This window comes from Coregonus clupeaformis, unplaced genomic scaffold (genome assembly GCF_020615455.1).
Source record: "Coregonus clupeaformis isolate EN_2021a unplaced genomic scaffold, ASM2061545v1 scaf0368, whole genome shotgun sequence".
NCBI classification, from domain to species: Eukaryota; Metazoa; Chordata; class Actinopteri; order Salmoniformes; family Salmonidae; genus Coregonus; species Coregonus clupeaformis.
In genome coordinates, this window is record NW_025533823.1 from 170,001 (window position 1) to 190,000 (window position 20,000).

General features: G+C 44.0%; 1 protein-coding gene across 1 annotated transcript in view; it reads right to left on the minus strand.

Moving 5' to 3' along the window:
• Window positions 1-15,472, minus strand: part of LOC121555354 (zinc transporter ZIP9) — an 18,711-nt gene extending 3,239 nt beyond the window's left edge. The window contains exons 1-3 of the mRNA XM_041869188.1: window positions 15,220-15,472; window positions 14,602-14,707; window positions 1,552-1,749 (exon numbers count right to left, since the gene is read on the minus strand). Coding sequence (XP_041725122.1) covers window positions 1,552-1,749; window positions 14,602-14,707; window positions 15,220-15,315 — 400 coding nt within the window. The 5' untranslated portion in view covers window positions 15,316-15,472. The remainder of the gene's footprint in view (window positions 1-1,551; window positions 1,750-14,601; window positions 14,708-15,219) is intronic.
• Window positions 15,473-20,000: the final 4,528 nt, after the last annotated feature.

The following is a 20,000-nucleotide window of genomic DNA, read 5'->3' on the forward strand; positions in this document are numbered from 1 at the left end:
TTGGAGAGGAGGTTTGGAGTGGAGGTTTGGAGAGGAGGTTTGGAGAGGAGGTTTGGAGTGGAGGTTTGGAGAGGAGGTTTGGAGAGGAGGTTTGGAGTGGAGGTTTGGAGAGGAGGTTTGGAGTGGAGGTTTGGAGAGGAGTTTGGAGAGGAGGTTTGGAGAGGTTTTTCTTGGAGAGGAGATTTGGCAAGGAGTGAAACATTGAGAAGATGTGGAGAATGTATAACCGGTGCTTCCAGATCAGTCTGGTCATTGTCATCCCAAACAGGCATTGGCTATGCAACCCAGCACAAAGAGATCTGCAACCAGGCTAGAAAACTTACGCTATATGAAGTAACTGGACCTGAAAATATGAAGTACATTTTCCTTTTTTTACTGCAAATTCCCGAGTGCAGACCTTCCTTATTTTCATTATAACGGATTACTTTTGGCTACGACAACACACCACAAACGGACGAAAGTCTATAATTTGGTGACTACAGTTTTCCCTTTTTCATATGGACAAACTGACCATGTACGGAGCAAGCTAGAGATACACTATATATACAGCAGTATGTGGACACGCCTTCAAATTAGTGGATTCGGCTATTTCAGCCACACCCGTTGCTGACAGGTGTATAAAATCGAGCGCACCGCCATGCATTCTCCATAGACAAACATTGGCAGTAGAATGGTCTTACTGAAGAGCTCAGTGACTTTCAACGTGGCACCGTCATAGGATGCCACCTTTCCAACAAGTCAGTGCTGTTTTTCATGGTTCGGGCTAGGTCCCTTAGTTCCAGTGAAGGGAAATCTTAAAGCTACATTATACAATGTCATTCTAGACGATTCTGTGCTTCCAACTTTGTGGTAACAGTTTGGGGAAGGCCCTTTCCTGTTTCAGCATGACAATGCCCCCGTGCACAAAGCGAGATCCAAAACAGAAAATGGTTTGTCAAGATCGGTGTGGAAGAACTTGACTGGCCTGCACAGAGCCCTGACCTCAACCCTATCGAACGCATTTGGGATGAATTGGAACGCCGACTGCGAACCAGGCCTAATCGCCCAACATCAGTGCCCGACCTCACAAATGCTCTTGTGGCTGAACGGAAGCAAGTCCCCGCAGCAATGTTCCAACATCTAGTGGAAAGTCTTCCCAGAAGAGTGGAGGCTGTTATAGCAGCAAAGGGGGGGACCAACTCCATATTAATGCCCATGATTTTGGAATGAGATGTTGGACGAGCAAGTGTCCACATACTTTCGGTCATGTAGTGTATGATGCTATATGAAGTAGTAACTCAATGGAGAAGGGTGAAGTTGCCCCCAGACACTGATTTTTGCATTTCCCCCACTAATGGTTAAATGTAGGATTGGGGGAGAGGAAGCGGATCCTAGATCTGTATCTAGGGGAAACTTCACCCCAAAGCGGGTTTTCAATGGGTCGGGCTAATGCTTACAATTCTAGCCCAATTAACGCTAGGGAAGTTAGCGTCTTCACAGTGTGTTTTCAATAGGACAGGCTAAATGCTAATAGAGGGAGGAGCTAGGTCTTCACCCCGGAGCATAACTGACCGTGTATGGAGCAGTAGCTACTGATCTGATCCACCAGGAACATGAGGGTGAACCCTACGACCAGGGAGACTCCGATGAAGAACCGTGCTGGAAGGCCTTTAGAGGCGGGGTCCTCCTGCTGGAGCTGACCTCTGACCCCGACCCCATTGTCACTGGCATTCTGATTGGCTGATGCTGGGGCCACAGAGCAGGAGGAGACTGGGGAGAGAATATGGAGAGGTGTGTTTTCTTAAAACATTGACTTTTATCAACAGGTACACTCAACCAGATATGGAGTCAACATCCTCAAATAAAAAGCTTTTATGTTGTGTATTCCTATGTACAGTATCTAGATTCTACAGTACCAATCCATAGATTCAGTGTGTGAAAACTCTAGCTTGGAAATGTTGATGATGGGCATTTCCATCTAAAAGGACCCATGAGCACCAACAAGTGAAGATCATAGGAGCATGTCAAATGAAAGCTAAGAGACTATATATTTTTTAGAAATTAAGGCATATATAAATGTTTCTACCATTTTCCATCCTAAAAATTTGGAATAAGCAAAGGCTTTGATTTCTGGTCAAACAGAAGGAAAAAGGGGTCTTAGACAACATCTACCAGAAAAATTCTTAAAAGGTATTAGAAATACATCAAAACAGAATAATGTTGAAGTATCAACATTTATATTTAGTTTTGGAGAATTGTTTTGCCTTCTGTAAGTTTAAGAAACATTGCCTTGTAATTCCGTTACCAAAAACCCACATATCTTTAAGATATTTTCTAAATTTTACATTTGAGTCATTTAGCAGACGCTCTTATCCAGAGCGACTTACAGTTAGTGCATTCATCTTAAGATAGCTAGGTGGGACAACCACATATCACAGTCATAGAAAGTACATTTTCCTCAAAAACATAGCTGTCAGTAGAGTCAGAGATAAAAGGGGGGGGGGGGGATTTCAAGTTATTTCAAGGTTATTTTTATTTTCTCTCTCCCTCATAAGGATAATGAAAGTTCACATAAGTAACAAGTAAAGGCAGACCTACCAATTTGCTGATATCAAGTTTGTTTATGAATTAATAAAATAATTAAAACTTGTAATTCTGTTACCAAATCGGTAACGGAATTACCAAAAAATCTAACGAAATTACTGCAACTGAATTGGCTACGATGGGAATTCATAGTATCAATAAAGCACAGATGGGCCATATTTATAATTAATACTTTATCATAACAATCAGAGATAAAAACAATAGATACAAAAGTACATGATGTATAAATTGCTGATTATAAAGTTAGATTGTATTGAATGAGTTTCTATTCCAATGGCAGATGTTGCTGTCACCTACAGCTTGTAGTGTCACATGAGGTCAGGGACAATATTAATAGGACAACAACATTAGTACTATACTATAACAGTACTGTTACCAATAGGTTCCACACTAATAGGACAACAACATTAGTACTATACTATAACAGTACTGTTACCAATAGGTTCCACACTAATAGGACAACAGCATTAGTACTATACTATAACAGTACTGTTACCAAGAGGTTCCACACTAATAGGACCACAGCATTAGTACTATACTATAACAGTACTGTTACCAAGAGGTTCCACACTAATAGGACAACAGCATTAGTACTATACTATAACAGTACTGTTACCAAGAGGTTCCACACTAATAGGACAACAACATTAGTACTATACTATAACAGTACTGTTACCAAGAGGTTCCCCACTAATAGGACAACAGCATTAGTACTATACTATAACAGTACTGTTACCAAGAGGTTCCACACTAATAGGACAACAGCATTAGTACTATACTATAACAGTACTGTTACCAAGAGGTTCCCCACTAATAGGACAACAGCATTAGTACTATACTATAACAGTACTGTTACCAAGAGGTTCCACACTAATAGGACAACAGCATTAGTACTATACTATAACAGTACTGTTACCAAGAGGTTCCACATTAATAGGACAACAGCATTAGTACTATACTATAACAGTACTGTTACCAAGAGGTTCCACACTAATAGGACAACAGCATTAGTACTATACTATAACAGTACTGTTACCAAGAGGTTCCCCACTAATAGGACAACAACATTAGTACTATACTATAACAGTACTGTTACAAAGAGGTTCCCCACTAATAGGACAACAACATTAGTACTATACTATAACAGTACTGTTACCAAGAGGTTCCACACTAATAGGACAACAGCATTAGTACTATACTATAACAGTACTGTTACCAAGAGGTTCCACACTAATAGGACAACAGCATTAGTACTATACTATAACAGTACTGTTACCAAGAGGTTCCACACTAATAGGACAACAGCATTAGTACTATACTATAACAGTACTGTTACCAAGAGGTTCCACACTAATAGGACAACAGCATTAGTACTATACTATAACAGTACTGTTACCAAGAGGTTCCCCACTAATAGGACAACAACATTAGTACTATACTATAACAGGACTGTTACCAAGAGGTTCCCCACTAATAGGACAACAGCATTAGTACTATACTATAACAGTACTGTTACCAAGAGGTTCCCCACTAATAGGACAACAACATTAGTACTATACTATAACAGTACTGTTACCAAGAGGTTCCACACTAATAGGACCACAGCATTAGTACTATACTATAACAGTACTGTTACCAAGAGGTTCCACACTAATAGGACAACAGCATTAGTACTATACTATAACAGTACTGTTACCAAGAGGTTCCACACTAATAGGACAACAGCATTAGTACTATACTATAACAGTACTGTTACCAAGAGGTTCCACACTAATAGGACAACAGCATTAGTACTATACTATAACAGTACTGTTACCAAGAGGTTCCACACTAATAGGACAACAGCATTAGTACTATACTATAACAGTACTGTTACCAAGAGGTTCCACACTAATAGGACAACAACATTAGTACTATACTATAACAGTACTGTTACCAAGAGGTTCCACACTAATAGGACAACAGCATTAGTACTATACTATAACAGTACTGTTACCAAGAGGTTCCACACTAATAGGACAACAGCATTAGTACTATACTATATCAGTACTGTTACCAAGAGGTTCCACACTAATAGGACAACAGCATTAGTACTTTACTATAACAGTACTGTTACAAAGAGGTTCCACACTAATAGGACAACAGCATTAGTACTATACTATAACAGTACTGTTACCAAGAGGTTCCCCACTAATAGGACAACAGCATTAGTACTATACTATAACAGTACTGTTACCAAGAGGTTCCACACTAATAGGACAACAGCATTAGTACTATACTATAACAGTACTGTTACCAAGAGGTTCCACACTAATAGGACAACAACATTAGTACTATACTATAACAGTACTGTTACCAAGAGGTTCCACACTAATAGGACCACAGCATTAGTACTATACTATAACAGTACTGTTACAAAGAGGTTCCCCACTAATAGGACAACTACATTAGTACTATACTATAACAGTACTGTTACCAAGAGGTTCAACACTAATAGGACAACAGCATTAGTACTATACTATAACAGTACTGTTACCAAGAGGTTCCACACTAATAGGACAACAGCATTAGTACTATACTATAACAGTACTGTTACCAAGAGGTTCCACACTAATAGGACAACAGCATTAGTACTATACTATAACAGTACTGTTACCAAGAGGTTCCACACTAATAGGACAACAGCATTAGTACTATACTATAACAGTACTGTTACCAAGAGGTTCCACACTAATAGGACAACAACATTAGTCCTATACTATAACAGTACTGTTACCAAGAGGTTCCACACTAATAGGACAACAGCATTAGTACTATACTATAACAGGACTGTTACCAAGAGGTTCCACACTAATAGGACAACAACATTAGTACTATACTATAACAGTACTGTTACCAAGAGGCTCCCCACTAATAGGACAACAACATTAGTACTATACTATAACAGTACTGTTACCAAGAGGTTCCCCACTAATAGGACAACAACATTAGTACTATACTATAACAGGACTGTTACCAAGAGGTTCCACACTAACAGGACAACAGCATTAGTACTATACTATAACAGTACTGTTACCAAGAGGTTCCACATTAATAGGACAACAGCATTAGTACTATACTATAACAGTACTGTTACCAAGAGGTTCCACACTAATAGGACAACAGCATTAGTACTATACTATAACAGTACTGTTACCAAGAGGTTCCACACTAATAGGACAACAGGTATACTGTTATGTTCAGCTCATAGGGTCTCCTGCTACTGTCCTCCTTCCACTGGTATACTGTTATGTTCAGCTCATAGGGTCTCCTGCTACTGTCCTCCTTCCACTGGTATACTGTTATGTTCAGCTCATAGGGTCTCCTGCTACTGTCCTCCCTTCCACTGGTATACTGTTATGTTCAGCTCATAGGGTCTCCTGCTACTGTCCTCCTTTTACTGGTATACTGTGATGTTCAGCTCATAGGGTGTCCTGCTACTGTCCTCCCTTCCACTTCCTGTTATGTTCAGCTCATAGGGTCTCCTGCTACTGTCCTCCTTCCACTGGTATACTGTTATGTTCAGCTCATAGGGTCTCCTGCTACTGTCCTCCTTCCACTGGTATACTGTTATGTTCAGCTCATAGGGTCTCCTGCTACTGTCCTCCCTTCCACTGGTATACTGTTATGTTCAGCTCATAGGGTCTCCTGCTACTGTCCTCCTTCCACTGGTATACTGTTATGTTCAGCTCATAGGGTCTCCTGCTACTGTCCTCCTTCCACTGGTATACTGTTATGTTCAGCTCATAGGGTCTCCTGCTACTGTCCTCCCTTCCACTGGTTACTGTTATGTTCAGCTCATAGGGTCTCCTGCTACTGTCCTCCCTTCCACTGGTATACTGTTATGTTCAGCTCATAGGGTCTCCTGCTACTGTCCTCCCTTCCACTGGTATACTGTTATGTTCAGCTCATAGGGTCTCCTGCTACTGTCCTCCCTTCCACTGGTATACTGTTATGTTCAGCTCATAGGGTCTCCTGCTACTGTCTTCATTCCACTGGTATACTGTTATGTTCAGCTCATAGAGTCTCCTGCTACTGTCCTCATTCCACTGGTATACTGTTATGTTCAGCTCATAGGGTCTCCTGCTACTGTCCTCCTTCCACTGGTATACTGTTATGTTCAGCTCATAGGGTCTCCTGCTACTGTCCTCCTTCCACTGGTATACTGTTATGTTCAGCTCATAGGGTCTCCTGCTACTGTCCTCCCTTCCACTGGTATACTGTTATGTTCAGCTCATAGGGTCTCCTGTTACTGTCCTCCCTTCCACTGGTATACTGTTATGTTCAGCTCATAGGGTCTCCTGCTACTGTCCTCCTTCCACTGGTATACTGTTATGTTCAGCTCATAGGGTCTACTGCTACTGTCCTCCTTCCACTGGTATACTGTTATGTTCAGCTCATAGGGTCTCCTGCTACTGTCCTCCCTTCCACTGGTATACTGTTATGTTCAGCTCATAGGGTCTCCTGCTACTGTCCTCCCTTCCACTGGTATACTGTTATGTTCAGCTCATAGGGTCTCCTGCTACTGTCCTCCCTTCCACTGGTATACTGTTATGTTCAGCTCATAGGGTCTCCTGCTACTGTCCTCCCTTCCACTGGTATACTGTTATGTTCAGCTCATAGGGTCTCCTGCTACTGTCCTCCTTCCACTGGTATACTGTTATGTTCAGCTCATAGAGTCTCCTGCTACTGTCCTCCTTCCACTGGTATACTGTTATGTTCAGCTCATAGGGTCTCCTGCTACTGTCCTCCTTCCACTGGTATACTGTTATGTTCAGCTCATAGGGTCTCCTGCTACTGTCCTCCCTTCCACTGGTATACTGTTATGTTCAGCTCATAGGGTCTCCTGCTACTGTCCTCCCTTCCACTGGTATACTGTTATGTTCAGCTCATAGGGTCTCCTGTTACTGTCCTCCTTCCACTGGTATGCTGTTATGTTCAGCTCATAGGGTCTCCTGCTACTGTCCTCCTTCCACTGGTATACTGTTATGTTCAGCTCATAGGGTTTCCTGCTACTGTCCTCCTTCCACTGGTATACTGTTATGTTCAGCTCATAGGGGCTCCTGCTACTGTCCTCCTTCCACTGGTATACTGTTATGTTCAGCTCATGACTGTTTTCTTTCTCTTTCTGTCATCTGGTGGTCAAAGCAAGAGTGTGAAAACAGTCAGGACAACACGGCCCTCTCTCTGTCTCCAGTTAATGTCACCTCTCCCTCTCTCTCTCTTCTCTCTCCAGTTAATGTCACCTCTCCCTCTCTCTCTCTTCTCTCTCTTCAGTTAATGTCACCTCTCCCTCTCTCTCTCCAGGTAATGTTACCCCTCCCTCTCTCTCCCTCTCTCTCTCTTCTCTCTCCAGTTAATGTCACCTCTCCCTCTCTCTCTCTCTCTCTCCAGTTAATGTCACCTCTCTCTCTCTCTCTCTCTCTCTCTCTCTCTCTTCTCTCTCCAGTTAATGACACCTCTCCCTCTCTCTCTCTCTCCAGTTAATGTAACCTCTCCCTCTCTCTCTCTCTCCAGTTAATATCACCTCTCCCTCTCTCTCCAGTTAATGTCACCTCTCCCTCTCTCTCTCTCTCCAGGTAATGTTACCCCTCCCTCTCTCTCTCTCTCTCTCTCTCTCTCTCTCTCAGTTAATGTCACCTCTCCCTCTCTCTCTCTCCAGTTAATGTCACCTCTCCCTCTCTCCAGTTAATGTCACCTCTCCCTCTCTCTCCAGGTAATGTCACCTCTCCCTCTCTCTCTCTTCTCTCTCCAGTTAATGACACCTCTCCCCCTCTCTCTCTCTCTCTCTCCAGTTAATGTCACCTCTCTCTCTCTTCTCTCTCCAGTTAATGTCACCTCTCCCTCTCTCTCTCTCTCTCCAGTTAATGTCACCTCTCCCTCTCTCTCTCTCTCTTCTCTCTCCAGTTAATGACACCTCTCCCTCTCTCTCTCTCCAGTTAATGTCACCTCTCCCCCTCTCTCTCTCTCCAGTTAATGTCATCTCCCCCTCTCTCTCTCTCTCTCTCCAGTTAATGTCACCTCTCCCTCTCTCTCTCTCTCCAGTTAATGTCATCTCTCTCTCTCTCTTCTCTCTCCAGTTAATGACACCTCTCCCTCTCTTCTCTCTCCAGTTAATGTCACCTCTCCCTCTCTCTCTCTTCTCTCTCCAGTTAATGACACCTCTCCCTCTCTCTCTCCAGTTAATGTCACCTCTCTCTCTCTCTCCAGTTAATGTCACCTCTCTCTCTCTCCAGTTAATGTCACCTCTCTCTCTCTCTCTCTCTCTCCAGTTAATGTCACCTCTCTCTCTCTCCAGTTAATGTCACCTCTCTCTCTCTCTCTCTTCAGTTAATGTCACCTCTCCCTCTCTCTCTCTCTCTCCAGGTAATGTCACCTCTCCCTCTCTCTCTTTTCAGTTAATGTCACCTCTCCCTCTCTCTCTCTCTCCAGTTAATGTCACCTCTCCCTCTCTCTCTCCAGTTAATGTCACCTCTCCCTCTCTCTCTCCAGTTAATGTCACCTCTCCCTCTCTCTCTCCAGTTAATGTCACCTCTCCCTCTCTCTCCAGTTAATGTCACCTCTCCCTCTCTCTCTCTCTCTCCAGGTAATGTCACCTCTCCCTCTCTCTCTCTTCAGTTTATGTCACCTCTCCCTCTCTCTCTCCAGTTAATGTCACCTCTCCCTCCCTCTCTCCAGTTAATGTCACCTCTCCCTCTCTCTCTCTCTCCAGTTTATGTCACCTCTCCCTCCCTCTCTCTCTCTCCAGTTAATGTCACCTCTCCCTCTCTCTCTCTCTTCAGTTAATGTCCCTCTCCCTCTCTCTCTCTCTTCAGTTAATGTCACCTCTCCCTCTCTCTCTCTCCAGGTAATGTTACCCCTCCCTCTCTCTCCCTCTCTATCTCATCTCTCTCCAGTTAATGTCACCTCTCTCTCTCTCTCTCTTCAGTTAATGTCACCTCTCCCTCTCTCTCTCCAGGTAATGTTACCCCTCCCTCTCTCTCTTCTCTCTCCAGTTAATGTCACCTCTCTCTCTCTCCAGTTTATGTCACCTCTCCCTCTCTCTCTCCAGTTAATGTCACCTCTCCCTCTCTCTCCAGTTAATGTCACCTCTCCCTCTCTCTTCAGTTAATGTCACCTTTCCCTCTCTCTCTCTCTCCAGGTAATGTTACCCCTCCCTCTCTCTCCCTCTCTATCTCTTCTCTCTCCAGTTAATGTCACCTCTCCCTCTCTCTCTCTTCAGTTAATGTCACCTCTCCCTCTCTCTCTCTCCAGTTAATGTCACCTCTCCCTCTCTTCTCTCTCCAGTTAATGTCAACTCTCCCTCTCTCTCTCTCCAGTTAATGTCACCTCTCCCTCTCTCTCTCTTCAGTTAATGTCACCTCTCCCTCTCTCTCTCCAGTTAATGTCACCTCTTCCTCTCTCTCTCTCCAGTTAATGTCACCTCTCCCTCTCTCTCTCTTCAGTTAATGTCACCTCTCCCTCTCTCTCTCCAGTTAATGTCACCTCTCCCTCTCCAGTTAATGTCACCTCTCCCTCTCTCTCTCTCCAGTTAATGTCACCTCTCCCTCTCTCTCTCCAGTTAATGTCACCTCTCCCCCTCTCTCTCCAGTTAATGTCACCTCTCCCTCTCTCTCTCTCCAGTTAATGTCACCTCTCCCTCTCTCTCTCCAGTTAATGTCACCTCTCCCTCTCTCTCTCCAGTTAATGTCACCTCTCCCTCTCTCCAGTTAATGTCACCTCTCCCTCTCTCTCTCTTCAGTTAATGTCACCTCTCCCTCTCTCTCTCTCCAGTTAATGTCACCTCTCCCTCTCTCTCTCTCTCCAGTTAATGTCACCTCTCCCTCTCTCTCTCCAGTTAATGTCACCTCTCCCTCTCTCTCTCCAGTTAATGTCACCTCTCCCTCTCTCTCTCTTCAGTTAATGTCACCTCTCCCTCTCCCTCTCTCCAGTTAATGTCACCTCTCCCTCTCTCTCTCTCTCCAGTTAATGTCACCTCTCCCTCTCTCTCTCCAGTTAATGTCACCTCTCCCTCTCTCTCTCCAGTTAATGTCACCTCTCCCTCTCTCTCTCTTCAGTTAATGTCACCTCTCCCTCCTCTTTCCAGTTAATGTCACCTCTCCCTCTCTCTCTCTCTCCAGTTAATGTCACCTCTCCCTCTCTCTCTCCAGTTAATGTCACCTCTCCCTCTCTCTCTCTTCAGTTAATGTCACCTCTCCCTCTCTCTCTCTCCAGTTAATGTTACCCCTCCCTCTCTCTCCCTCTCTATCTCTTCTCTCTCCAGTTAATGTCACCTCTCTCTCTCTCTCTCTCTCTTCAGTTAATGTCACCTCTCCCTCTCTCTCTCCAGGTAATGTTACCCCTCCCTCTCTCTCTCTTCTCTCTCCAGTTAATGTCACCTCTCTCTCTCTCCAGTTTATGTCACCTCTCCCTCTCTCTCTCTAGTTAATGTCACCTCTCTCCCTCTCTCCAGTTAATGTCACCTCTCCCTCTCTCTCCAGTTAATGTCACCTCTCCCTCTCTCTTCAGTTAATGTCATCTCTCTCTCCAGTTAATGTCACCTCTCCCTCTCTCTCTCTCTCTCCAGGTAATGTTACCCCTCCCTCTCTCTCCCTCTCTATCTCTTCTCTCTCCAGTTAATGTCACCTCTCCCTCTCTCTCTCTTCAGTTAATGTCACCTCTCCCTCTCTCTCTCTTCAGTTAATGTCACCTCTCCCTCTCTCTCTCCAGTTAATGTCACCTCTCCCTCTCTCTCTCCAGTTAATGTCACCCCTCCCTCTCTCTCTCCAGTTAATGTCACCTCTCCCTCTCTCTCTCTCCAGTTAATGTCACCTCTCCCTCTCTCTCTCCAGTTAATGTCACCTCTCCCTCTCTCTCTCCAGTTAATGTCACCTCTCCCTCTCTCTCTCTCCAGTTAATGTCACCTCTCCCTCTCTCTCTCCAGTTAATGTCACCTCTCCCTCTCTCCAGTTAATGTCACCTCTCCCTCTCTCCAGTTAATGTCACCTCTCCCTCTCTCTCTCTTCAGTTAATGTCACCTCTCCCTCTCTCCAGTTAATGTCACCTCTCCCTCTCTCTCTCTCTCTCCAGTTAATGTCACCTCTCCCTCTCTCTCTCCAGTTAATGTCACCTCTCCCTCTCTCTCTCCAGTTAATGTCACCTCTCCCTCTCTCTCTTCAGTTAATGTCACCTCTCCCTCTCTCTCTCTCCAGTTAATGTCACCTCTCCCTCTCTCTCTCTCTCTCTCCAGTTAATGTCACCTCTCCCTCTCTCTCTCCAGTTAATGTCACCTCTCCCTCTCCCTCTCTCTCTCTTCAGTTAATGTCACCTCTCCCTCTCTCTCTCTCCAGTTAATGTCACCTCTCCCTCTCTCTCTCTCTCCAGTTAATGTCACCTCTCCCTCTCTCCAGTTAATGTCACCTCTCCCTCTCTCTCTCTTCAGTTAATGTCACCTCTCCCTCTCTCTCTCTCCAGTTAATGTCACCTCTCCCTCTCTCTCTCTCTCAGTTAATGTCACCTCTCCCTCTCTCTCTCCAGTTAATGTCACCTCTCCCTCTCTCTCTCCAGTTAATGTCACCTCTCCCTCTCGCTCTCTTCAGTTAATGTCACCTCTCCCTCTCTCTCTCTCCAGTTAATGTCACCTCTCCCTCTCTCTCTCTCCAGTTAATGTCACCTCTCCCTCTCTCTCTCCAGTTAATGTCACCTCTCCCTCTCTCTCTCCAGTTAATGTCACCTCTCCCTCTCTCTCTCTTCAGTTAATGTCACCTCTCCCTCTCTCTCTCTCCAGTTAATGTCACCTCTCCCTCTCTCTCTCTCTCCAGTTAATGTCACCTCTCCCTCTCTCTCTCTCTCCAGTTAATGTCACCTCTCCCTCTCTCTCTCCAGTTAATGTCACCTCTCCCTCTCTCTCTCCAGTTAATGTCACCTCTCCCTCTCTCTCTCCAGTTAATGTCACCTCTCCCTCTCTCTCTCTTCAGTTAATGTCACCTCTCCCTCTCTCTCTCCAGTTAATGTCACCTCTCCCTCTCTCTCTCTCTCAGTTAATGTCACCTCTCCCTCTCTCTCCAGTTAATGTCACCTCTCCCTCTCTCTCTCCAGTTAATGTCACCTCTCCCTCTCTCTCTCCAGTTAATGTCACCTCTCTCTCTTACTGCCACCTCCCCTCTTTCCATTTACTGTAACCAGCATCCTCACCCACTTTAGCACCAACCGACACCGGACGTCCATGGATGTTGAAAAGTAGTTGAAATTTGGTCAGTCCGCCCTGGCCATACCAAATCTGAACCAATCATAGACGTCTACGTTTCATAACTTTGGACAGTACAGAAAAATAGAGTACAGTAGAGCAGGTTCTCCCAAAACGTTTTCACTTGGGGCCCCCCGTTCCAGCATTGGGGAACATCCCGCGCACGTGCCACGTCTATTTCTATGGGCACAAGCACCGTTCATGAGAAGAAGAAAAAACAATTCACACCACTCTTGTTGGGGGAGATAATTTTGCAGGTTTCAAGCTTTTTCATTCAATGCTACACATTTTGTCATGGGGTGCAAATAACATTTTGCAGTTTTAAAGCTAATTTTCTTTCAAATTCTATACATATTGCTTGGAGCTCATTAGAATAAAAACCAGTGTGTAAAATAATACCAGAATATACAGAGGAGGATGTTCCATATTTCTACCATTGTGTACCTATTCAGGATACATCATCATGAAGAGCACCACATTCTTAATGATGCATTTCTGTATAGTACAGATCAAAGACCCATGATGCCATTCTGTTACCATCATTCTGTTACCGGGTGTTAATCCACTTCACTTACGGTAGGTCAATAACCCAAATAAACATGTTCAAACTCCAGGTGTCGTGCCATAGCTGACACCCCATTATTTCTGCAGACATCTTAATTCAGAGCAGATGTTTAACAACGTTTTTTGGAAAAACATGGTCGCATAAAAACCGGAAGGAGATTTTAACGTAATTCTGAACTGCACAGTTCTTCCAGTAAATGTTTTTGATTAAATGTGTGTGTAAATTGTTCAAAGTAGTTATTGTGCATAGAGTTGTATGGTTCGTTGAACTTTGACAAATCAACGGTTTTTGTTTGGCAATACATTTTTAAAGTTAAGAAACCAGAGTCAAAGCGTAATTTCCCTGATGGTTCAGTAAAGCTTGCTTCCCCGTCTGCCCAAGCTGAGCTGTAACCAAGGACCCTAAAGTAGGTCACCAAGTGGATTTTCATTTCAATGCCCGATGTATCCTGAAGTGCCCCAGGCCTTTTGCTTTGAGGGGCTTCGTCTGATGGTGAGGTGGGTGTAAACACTGACATGAATTAAAGGGCTGGGCAGGCTGAGGGGCTTTCTTTTTTGAAGGTCCATTATAAAAACAGTTGCATACACACGACACTGAAATGATGAACCGTTGGCAAGGTAACCCCTTAGAGGACTACAGACTACTTGGCAATACTTGACTACTACAGGGCGGCAGGTGGCTTAGTGGGTAAGAGCGTTGTGCCAGTAACCCGAAAGGTCGGTGGTTCTAATTCCTGAGCCGACTAGGTGAAAAATCTGTCGACGTGCCCTTGAGCAAGGCACTTAACCCTAATTGCTCCTGTAAGTCGCTCTGGATAAGAGCGTCTGCTAAAATGACTAAAATGTAAAATGTACTTATAGCAGCAATATAGCTGCAATCGAGGGATTATTGTGCCTGTACAAACTCAACAACAGGGATCTAGCCTACAGTGAGTTGTTGCTCCATCTGTCGTTGATGTCTTGATAAGTTAGGACCCTTGGCTGTTACTCCAAAAGCCTGTTACATTATATATTTTTTTAACATTTTAGTCATTTTAGCAGACGCTCTTATCCAGAGCGATTTACAGTTAGTGAGTGCATACATTTTCATACTGCCCCCCCGTGGGAATCGAACCCACAACCCTGGCGTTGCAAGCGCCATGCTCTACCAACTGAGCTACACGGGGCCCTGTATGTCTGGTACCCCTCACCTCTCCATGACTCTTCCAGTAGCTCCACACCCTCTGGGAGGATAATAGCTAGAGCGGTGCCACAGAGAAGACCTGCCCCGAATACACTGACAAACTGCAGGCTTTTCTGTTTGGAGAGAAAGGGACACACACACACACACACACACACACACACACACACACACACACACTCATTATTATACCTACACACTAACTGTAGTTTGTTCTAGGATGGAGAAGGGGAATACATGTGTCACAATATAATAACAGCGTGTTAAATTATGCAATGCATTATTCAATATTACTTTTTCTATCAAGTCAAAAGTTCTAACTGGTTATTGAGAATACACTCGGCAGTCTATTTATAGAGTTTATTGCCAAAAGGTAAAATGTAGCAATCACACCCTTGATAAATATTGAACCTCGCTCATCGCCACTTCTGAAGATACTGCTACATTTGCTAATCTATTGAACGTTCACAAAATAATGTGTGGAGTGGATCCCATAGCAGAGACCACTGACGTTATGAGACAGCTTTAAAGCAGCTTTGTATAGGCATCTAGAGAAGAGACCATAAAGGGAAGTACAGTGCAAGTTACAGAAGGGAGTGAATACAATGTTGAGAATTAAATGACTTACCTCAGAAAGTTTGATCAAAAGTGGAATCAACCCTAATAGAAAACATCCCAAAAACATCGCAACGGATATTAAAATAATCGCTATTGCCCCGTCCATGGCTACAGAACTTAATTTATGTACAAGTTTAAGAATGTCAGTTGTTTTGATCCTCTCTGCTATTTAAAATACCCTTATCTGTCCTGCAAATCCGTTAAAAACGATTGAAAAGGCACTGTTGATCACAAGAGAGACTACCTTTTCCCCGCTTCCACGTCGCACGGTTTTTGTTCCCGCCCTTCTGAAAACAACCCCTAGCGGTAGAAAACCCCAACTGCATCAGAAGCGGAAACGAACGGTGGCGGTGTGAATAGTCTACACTAGTTTCCTCTCCTCACCTTCATCTGCACCGATGTGAAACATTCTGGATAAGTGAAAACAACATAATGCTTTGGGAGTATATGCTTCTTGCATGGGAGTTTTTTTTCCCGTTCACTCCAGTGCAGAAGGACACATCCCTAGAGATCCCATGAGGGCCTTCTTGTGGGAAAGTAATATGGTACCTTTGGTGCTTCACCTAGTAGCTTGTAAAGAAAAGCAATATGAACATTGAACTGAATAAAACATGATGACCAATCCTCATAAAAGTTCTGGAATTTCAATGTAAAAGTGTATGAATTAATTTTCAGCTCATGGTGAAACTCAGTGGAATGTAAAATTAGAATCACTCTCAGGGGAAAAACAACCTTAACCAACAGCTCAACAATAAGACAGACTGATTAAATACGGATTTTTATTGTTCAAAGAACTGGAGGAAATATACAGACCAATCTGTTCTACAGACAGCCCTTTGAGGAATAGGTGAGAATCCCAAATGGGACCCTATTACCTATATAGTGCACTACTTTTGACTAGGGTCTATAGGGCTCTGGTCAAAAGTAGTGCACTATATAGGGAACAGGGTTCCATTTAGAACGCCCGATATGAGATGTGTTGCCATGGTTATTCCTACACTAACTAAGCACACAAAATAGACATTTTAAATGTGAGACATGTTAATGTCCCCTGTTGAGTGAACTGTAATAATGAAGTTGGAGAATCACTACCCTAAGTCTGTCTGACAACATTTCTGTTACTTCCATGTGCACTGGCTTATCCTGGTCCCAGGTCGGTTTGTCCCATGGTCATCGGCAATAATTACAGCTCAAACAAATCTGGGAGCAGGCTACCACTGGACACGGACTACAAAATATTAAATCATGATGGAATAGGCCTAAACTGGATTTGGAATAGGCCTAAACTGGATTTGGAATAGGACTAAACTGGATTTGGAATAGGCCTAAACTGGATTTGGAATAGGCCTAAACTGGATTTGGAATAGGCCTAAACTGGATTTGGAATAGGCCTAAACTGGATTTGGAATAGGCCTAAACTGGATTTGTGGCACTGGACAAGATACATAATGGCAAGATATTGGTGAAATCCTCGTGACCCATGATTTGTACATTGTGATGAGACCTGTAGCCGACTAGATTTCACAAGTCACAACAGTCTAGTGTTCAAAACATTGTAGACCATGTTAACCTGTTAAAGGGATAGTCCAAGATTGTCAATTAAGCCCTTTTTTTCTCTTACCCAGAGTCAAATTAACCATATTTTACGTCTCTGCTAGCAGTTTCCCATAGACGTCCAGTCATTACGCTAACGCTTGTTAGCATTGGCTCGCAAAACTACCTTAAAAACTTTCTTCAAAACAGCACGTAGATACATAAAAATGGTATTCATGAGTTCATCTGACTCCGGGGAAGTATGCCAAACTCTGGTACTAACCCTTTAAATGGTTATCATGGGGGGGGGGGGAATCCCCTTCTCAGTGTATCTTTTATGGAAATTAAATATCATCGGTGGATAAATGGCTGAAAAACATACATTTGACGTTAAATAGGAAAGGACGTACAGTATGAAATGCAACGTTAATACTCTCATCTGGACATATTTCAGAGGTATTAGCTACACACTAATGAGAGGAAAGAGGAAAGGTCAGGGATTCAGCGAATCCCTTTTGTGTATCAAACTGTTTCAAATCAATGCCTTTCTTGGACATTATAGACTAGCGGAGAATCTAACAATGACCTACTGTTGTTGTAGCCAGAGTTCAGCAGCAGGGTCGCATTCTCTGGTGTACAGCGTAGCAAAAATGTTTTGATACAGAAACAGTTTACTCCAAACGGGAAAACATTTTGCAACCAAAACGTGAGTTTCTATTGGATGAATTCAGGTAGGTCCCTCCCAGATTAATTCCGTTTGCTCTGTTTGCTTCCGTTTGGTTCTTAAAAACGGTAAACGGTTTCCGTTGCAAGACATAATGAATACACCCCTGCCCTTTCCCGTTTCTGTCCGCCATCTTCCGTTTGGTGCCTAATGAATATGACCCACATTTCTGTCACAGCCAATTATGTATACGAGTGTATTAATACCTAAGCTCGTTATTGTTCAGTGGAAATTATATAATAACCCCAAAAAGTTAAATTAGTGCATATACAGGTAACTGCCAAAGTAATAAAAACAAGTAAATGAGGGATACAAAGTATATTGAAAACAGGTGCTGAGTTAATTAAGCAATTAACATTCCATCATGCTTAGGGGGTCATGTATAGAAATGCTGGGCAGGCCATTATTTTGGCTACCATGGCTATGCTCCTATAGGATGACAACACCCCCCACCCCTCATAAGGGCTCCAGTCACAGGGCTGTCTGTGTTCATAAGGGCTCCAGTCACAGGGCTGTCTGTGTTCATAAGGGCTCTAGTCACAGGGCTGTCTGTGTTCATAAGGGCTCTAGTCACAGGGCTGTCTGTGTTCATAAGGGCTCTAGTCACAGGACTGTCTGTGTTCATAAGGGCTCTAGTCACAGGGCTGTCTGTGTTCATAAGGGCTCTAGTCACAGGGGCTGTCTGTGTTCATAAGGGCTCTAGTCACAGGGCTGTCTGTGTTCATAAGGGCTCTAGTCACAGGGCTGTCTGTGTTCATAAGGGCTCTAGTCACAGGGCTGTCTGTGTTCATAAGGGCTCTAGTCACAGGGCTGTCTGTGTTCATAAGGGCTCCAGTCACAGGGCTGTCTGTGTTCATAAGGGCTCTAGTCACAGGGCTGTCTGTGTTCATAAGGGCTCTAGTCACAGGGCTGTCTGTGTTCATAAGGGCTCCAGTCACAGGGCTGTCTGTGTTCATAAGGGCTCCAGTCACAGGGCTGTCTGTGTTCATAAGGGCTCTAGTCACAGGGCTGTCTGTGTTCATAAGGGCTCTAGTCACAGGGCTGTCTGTGTTCATAAGGGCTCTAGTCACAGGACTGTCTGTGTTCATAAGGGCTCTAGTCACAGGGCTGTCTGTGTTCATAAGGGCTCTAGTCACAGGGCTGTCTGTGTTCATAAGGGCTCTAGTCACAGGGCTGTCTGTGTTCATAAGGGCTCTAGTCACAGGGCTGTCTGTGTTCATAAGGGCTCTAGTCACAGGGCTGTCTGTGTTCATAAGGGCTCCAGTCACAGGGCTGTCTGTGTTCATAAGGGCTCTAGTCACAGGGCTGTCTGTGTTCATAAGGGCTCCAGTCACAGGGCTGTCTGTGTTCATAAGGGCTCTAGTCACAGGGCTGTCTGTGTTCATAAGGGCTCTAGTCACAGGGCTGTCTGTGTTCATAAGGGGCTCTAGTCACAGGGCTGTCTGTGTTCATATGGGCTCTAGTCACAGGGACTGTCTGTGTTCATAATGGCTCTAGTCACAGGGCTGTCTGTGTTCATAAGGGCTCTAGTCACAGGGCTGTCTGTGTTCATAAGGGGCTCTAGTCACAGGGCTGTCTGTGTTCATAAGGGCTCCAGTCACAGGGCTGTCTGTGTTCATAAGGGCTCTAGTCACAGGGCTGTCTGTGTTCATAAGGGCTCTAGTCACAGGGCTGTCTGTGTTCATAAGGGCTCTAGTCACAGGGCTGTCTGTGTTCATAAGGGCTCTAGTCACAGGGCTGTCTGTGTTCATAAGGGCTCTAGTCACAGGGCTGTCTGTGTTCATAAGGGCTCTAGTCACAGGGCTGTCTGTGTTCATAAGGGCTCTAGTCACAGGGCTGTCTGTGTTCATAAGGGCTCCAGTCACAGGGCTGTCTGTATTCATAAGGGCTCTAGTCACAGGGCTGTCTGTGCCAAAAAGAGAGAAAGAGAATACATGCCATTTATATATGATACTATTCTCAGAGACCCACTGATACAAACATTTCACCTTAACAAATGACGTTTGATAAATCCTGAGTCCATTTTACTGTACAGAATCAGACACTACATTGGACTTGTTATATAGAAGTACTACAGAGTCAATCTGTACTATGCCCTAGATGTGTTACTTGGTTTATGCATTTAATAGGAAAGCTGCTCCGCATGTATGGTTCAGCCCACTGACTGACTGAACACATTAGTGCTAAGAAAAGATTTCAAGGACATTTGTTTCAGATTTATTTACGTGTATCCACAATGTGGAACCAAGACTTTGAACAGGACATGTGACATGTTTCTAAATGACAGTATATAGGAGATATGCACATAGCCTGGCTAAACCAGACGGACTGCTCAGAGGGGCATACTACATAGCCTGGCTAAACCAGACGGACTGCTCAGAGGGGTACACTACAAAGCAAGATCAATGAGTTAGCCAGCTGAAATAACTTTTTAGTTTTTAGAAAGATGAGCTTGAAATGGCCATGGTCTAATTGACTCAACAACCAAAACGCATATCTAAGTTTAGCTTTTAATGAACTAGAAAATATATAAT